The 6,000-nt window shown below is 36.4% G+C and overlaps 1 protein-coding gene across 2 annotated transcripts in view; it reads right to left on the bottom strand.

The window, feature by feature from the left end:
* Window positions 1-1,118: 1,118 nt before the first annotated feature.
* MAL2 (mal, T cell differentiation protein 2) overlaps window positions 1,119-6,000 on the bottom strand; it is a 36,698-nt gene continuing 31,816 nt past the window's right edge. For both annotated transcript variants that reach the window (XM_054499247.2, XM_054499248.2), the window contains exon 4: window positions 1,119-3,372. In XM_054499247.2, coding sequence (XP_054355222.1) covers window positions 3,301-3,372 — 72 coding nt within the window. In that variant the 3' untranslated portion in view covers window positions 1,119-3,300. The remainder of the gene's footprint in view (window positions 3,373-6,000) is intronic.

The raw sequence follows: 6,000 nt of genomic DNA, 5'->3' as shown, positions 1-6,000 counted from the left end.
GATTAAATGTGGTTCTGAGGTAAGACTTCACTGTGAAGGTTGATGACTAAGCAAAGACCCAAAGAGGGTGCGAAAGCCAGCTCTGTAGGTAACTTGAGAAAAGAGTGCTCCAGAGAGAGGAACTAGGATTGTCCTTTTGCTAGGGGCACAGCCTAATAAAAGTGTAACTAACATGTTTTTTATTACAAAGTTGGACATTCAATAAAATCATGAGTCCTTGGTTATGACAAAAATGTTCTAAGATATGACATTTACCATAAATAATTATGTTGTTAAACATTCTGCTAAAACTGCTCTGGGTGAAGAAAAGATCATATTTTTGGATACGGATGTAAAATCTGGGTGAACTGAGGCAAACAGAAATTAAGAGTCTGCACTTTGGAGTCAGACTGTTGGGGTTTAAATCCCAGCTTTCTCACTTGCTAGGCAGGCAGCACTGGATGTTTCTTAAGGTTTGTGTTTTAGTCTCCAAGCCTTTAAAATGGGATAAAAGAGTATACACCCCATAGGGTTGTTATGATGAGGAATAAATGACTATTTGAAAAAATGCTTGAAACATACAAAACATGGTATAAATGCTTTTTAAATAAAACAGAATTCTCTCTTTTTAGCATGGATAGTGGTTTTTGTGTGTGTGTGTGTGAGACAGGGTCTCACTCTGTCACCCAGGTTGGAGCCTCAACCTCCTGGGCTAAAGCAATCCTCCCACCTCAGTTTCCCAAGTAGCTGGGACTAGAGGCACGTGCCACATGCACCCAGCTAATTTTTAAATTATTTTGTAGAGATGAGGTCTCACTATATTGCCCAGGTTGGTCCTGAATTCCTAGTCTCAAGTGATCCTCCTGCCTTGGCTTCTCAAAGTGTTGGGAATACAGGCATAAGTAAGTCATCACACTCGGCAAAATAGAATTCTCATTTAAAGTTCCTTTGCAACGTTACTTCCAAAGACTTGCCTCTTTCACCTTCATCAAAGAAAAAAGACAATTCCTGAGAGACTTTTACACAGAAATGTTTAAAACAGAACTTTTTATACATTGTAAGTCTAGAAGCTCTGTCAAATTTATATCAAACCTTTAACTGAATTTCAAAGTGAATGGTGTAAAAGATGACCACAAAGATTATCAAATGAATACTTTATTAGAGACATAACACGTATAAAATAAATTTCTTTTCATCATGGAGTTACCAGATTTTAAAACCAACCAATACTTTCTCATTTTTACAGCTAAGACATGTTAAATTCTTAAATGCCATAATTTTTGTTCAACTGCTTTGTCATTCAACTCACAAATCTAGAATGTGATTAATCTACAAATCTAAGTATTCACAGATGTGTCTTAGGCTTGGTTTGTAACAATCTAGAAGCAATCTGTTTACAAAAGTGCCACTAAAGCATTTTAAAGAAATCAATTTAATGCCACCAAACATAAGCCTGCTATATCTGGGAAACAAAAAAATCTCACAACTAAATTCTAGCAGACTAAACGATTCCAACTAGAATGGACTGTATATCCATATGGCACATTTATGACTTTGTAATATGTAATTCATAATACAGGTTTAGGTGTGTGGTATGGAGCTAGGAAAACCAAAGTAGTAGGATATTATAGAAAAGATCTAATGTAAGTATAAAGTCATATGCCTGATTGATTTCCTTAAGCCTTGTGTTTTTCCTCATGTCTTCTGTCTTTGTATTTTTATCACAAACCAAGATCTAACAGGGTTCTTTCTAGAGGATTATTAGATAAGTAACACTTGATGATTAAGCACTGATCATGCCACTCATTCATGGTTGTTCTATGTTCCATGAACTCTAATAGCCCAACTTATACATGGCACTCCAAGGGGATGCTTCAGCCAGAAAGTAAAGGGCTGAAAGAGTAGAACAATAAAAAGCCCTAGTGTGGTGGGAACTGTGGCTTCACTCTTACTTGTTCTTCCATTCAGAACAGTTTGGCACCTTTCCATGACCAGGATCTCTACAGGTAGGTTAAAATACTTTTCTGTGCTATTCAGCCAGAAATAGTTTTTGTGCTGGCTATGATTTTAAAACAGATTTTGTCTGTCACCAGTGCAAAAACAATACAGATGTCTGGGCTAATACAAAAACATGTAAGAATCTACAACTTCATATTTAATACTCTATTCAAATTTAACTCAAAGAAATGCAAAATAATTAGAAGTAAAAACTTAATTCTTCTGAGAGCTCTATTTGGAAAAGCTTCACATATCCACACACAAATATGGGTATATTCATGCACAGGGCAAACAACTATTCTGAAGCATAAATAAACTCAAAGTAAGACATCAGTAGCTAGATACCAGTTCCAGTATTGGTTAATGGTCTCTGGGGATCCCATTTTAAGCACTCTCAGATGAGGATCTTGCTCAGTTGTTAGACTATCATTAGTTTGATTAAGCAACTGAAGTTTACGTCATAAATTACTTTTTCCTATATCCAGGACTTTGCCTGAGATAACATCCAGGACTCTGCCTGAGATAGTTTGAGAAATTTTATACATTCCTCCAAAGGTAAAAGTATTTGACTATTAACACAAAGGCAATGTGATTATTGCATAATGAGACTAAATATTATGTGGCTTTTCTATTAGGTTTATAAGTTTCCATGATCTGTTCAAGAAAATGCAGATCATATATAACAAAGGTTTTACACCAGTGGTCAACAAACTATGGCCCACAGGTTAAACCCAGCCTCCCCTTGTTTTTATAAATAAGTTTTATTAGAACATAACCACACTCATTCATTTCTGTATTGTGTATAGCTGCTTTCACGCTGTAATAGTTGTGACAGAGACTGTATGTATGGACCATGAAGCATAAATATTTACCATCTGGCCCATTCTAAAAAAAGTGTGCCAATTCCTGGTTTACACTAAAATATAGAGTTCAGTGGGAAGCCTATTTGAAATGTGTTTTTTTTAGGGGCTGTAATTACCAATTAAAATTAAGGTTCAGGTAACTCAGCAACCAAACAAAAGGGATACTAATTTTTTATGAACAATATATTTGTATTTTAAGGACATAAAAGGAAACTTTCAGGAAAATAAGGGGGAAAGGGAAGAAGGGGAGAGATGTAAAATAAAAGGCCATTTCTTTAATATCATAATAAAATTAAAATTCCATCCATGAAATAAACCAAAACTTGAGCTTAGAGTCTCCCTCTACTAAACACATTACTTTTGGAATGTTTTTGCATCTGGACAAAATGGTATCCAAATTGATCAGACATATAAAGTAGACAAATGAAACTAACACATGACTGCCAGTTTCTAAGGAGTGTTACGGTCGCCATCTTCGTAAAGCCAGACCCAAACTGCAACCATAACAAGCTGTCGTCATAAAGGCAAAAATCTAAGAAAAAAGAAACAAAAATTCACATTAGATTTACAACACCGACTTATAAACAGTGTCCTAAACAGCCACCATATGAAGTTTGACCAACAATCTACCTAAAGATACTTTGACGCTTACAAAAATAAATATTTTACATTTTTTTGATGATTTGTACAACTGTTTTATTCCCTCATACAATTACCCTCCCCCCTTCCTTTAAACATTTTAGCTCCTAATAATTTTCTCATTTGTGGACAACTTTACACTGAACATTTGCTCAATTTATTCACATTCTGGGCTCACTTATTAAGTATTTGTGAATCCCTAAGCACTGTATTTAAAAATTCAGCATGAAGTTCTGTTCATGTAGTGGCTTCACAGCCAAGGAAGCCAGCAACTATCAGAACCTGAGGATGCATCAAATAATTTCTATGATGATGGAAGGTAACTTTAAAACTCAACTAAGACAAGTGGAAATGAATTATCAGGTTGGCTTGCTCTTGTATGGGAGACAGTCCTATGCACAAATCTGCACTCTACTTGGAATTAGAATTTCTTCAGCACCAACTGTGTGTATATCACTATACTTGGTACATATAAACAAACAGTAGATAGTGTCCTCACCCTTTTGGGGCTTATAATCCATAGAAGACTAAAAGACAAAGCAAAAGCAGTTCAACATGGTAAATGTTATGGGTTTAGCACAGGGATTCTTAACCAGGAAACTAGTTCTGGGAAGGAATACCAGATTCACCTATAGACCATTTTCACAGTGTACTATTTTGCTTTTCTTTCCACCCTTCTTCTGCTGATTGTTTCTCTGATACATTTCTAATCTAGACATTGTTTTCTGAATGAGAGCAATAGCTTTTGATTAGGGAAAAGGAATTTTCCTCTCTAATTTCCCAAATGGATGGCTAATACATTTTAGTTATAATAAAACTCAAACTAGAGATTTACTTAGACTGGAGTGAGCATATGGATGAAATGGGATGTAATGTTGAACTTGAAGCATGTAGAGGTTTACTGAGACAGCTTCACTTAGAAAGGGAAGGACAACAGGGACAAAGTCACACAAGAGAAGCAGCCAGAACAGAACTACATTATGGAGAACACGGAAAACTAGGCCCTTAGGACAAAGGTGAGAAATTAAAGACCTCAGACAACCATCACGTATTTCAGCAGCTACTATTCTTGTGAAAATAGGTTCTAGGGTGACTGTCAATAGATTTGGGGCTACTTCAATGATCCAAGATATAAGAAAGAATCTAGCCTGCACCATTAAAAAGAAAGGACTGGAAGTAAGAAACGCATAAAGGCAAATACAATGGGAACTGATGACTAACAGCAAGGAAAAAAGTCCCTGAACTTTGCTTTGTAAAACTGTTAAAAGCAAGGGTTTTCCAATGTGGATCACAAGGATTCTATGATCCTCAGGGATGATATGGTGGGTAGAGGCAGCTTTATGGAAGGAGAATGAGCATCATTCAAGGCCCTCTTCCTCCACTTCAACTAGAGCACCTACACTTTTATCTTCTAGATTTATTGGGGTTTTAGGTAAGAATTCATTAAATAAAACCTTTATTTCTTTTATAAGCAAGTGTCAAAGTCATGAGTCTACACTATAAACCTTTCAAAGCTAAAACCATGACTCCTTTTGGTTGTAATCCCACCTTCAGCCTATTTCATTGCAGGCACTCAATAAATTTTGACAAATCCTACCAGAGACTTGGGAAAATTATAATAGGTCTTGAAATCATTTGTCTTGTACCCCTCAAAACTCACTCTAGACATGTATTGTATAACATGATAGCCACTAGGCACATGTGATTATTAAAATTAAACAACACTAAAAATTCAGTTCCTTAGTCATACTAGTTATCTTTCTCTCTCTTTCTCTCCCCCGACCAGAGTCTCGGTCTGTCACTCAGACTGAAGTGCAGTGGTGTGGTCTCTGCTCACTGCAACCTCTGCCTCCTGGGCTCCTGAGTAGGTAGCACTACAAGCACAAGCCACCAGGCCTGGCCAATTCTTTATTCTGTTTTTTCCATTTTAGAGACAGGGTTTTGCTATGTTGACCAGGCTGGTCTCAAACTCCTGGCCTCAAGCAGTCCTCCCACCTCGGCCTACCAAAGTGCTGGGATTACAGGCATGAGCTATGGCTCCTCAGCCTAGTTAATTTTCAACTGCTCAACGGCCACATGAAGCTAGTGGCCACCATTTTGGACAGCACTTACATGAAATATTCCTGTCATTATAGAAAGTTCTACTAGACAGTGCTGCTCCAGACAGATTTCAATGACTATATGAGTACTGGGTTATTTATAGGCTACCTGGGGAACATAATAAAACATTAGGGTCACTAACTTGCCATATACTTATATTAAATATCACAATATTTTAGAAAATAATTTGGACTTCTAACATCTTAACAATGATCTCTAACAACAAAAATAATATATTATTTCCTCAAATTATCTACACAAAATGACAAATTCACTCCAGTATATGAATTAAAGATGATTTTAAAAATTTAATAAATACCCCAAGGAATATATTTCATCTGCCTATCATCTACTGCAATGGCTGGCATATTTGCCTCCCTTACTCACCTGCACTTTCCTTAATGGCAGGAACCGCAACTTA

The sequence above is a fragment of the Pongo pygmaeus genome, chromosome 7 (assembly GCF_028885625.2).
Source record: "Pongo pygmaeus isolate AG05252 chromosome 7, NHGRI_mPonPyg2-v2.0_pri, whole genome shotgun sequence".
In the NCBI taxonomy this organism is placed as follows: Eukaryota; Metazoa; Chordata; class Mammalia; order Primates; family Hominidae; genus Pongo; species Pongo pygmaeus.
The sequence above is the reverse complement of the archived record's forward strand: the minus strand, read 5'-3'. Positions and strand labels throughout refer to the sequence as shown.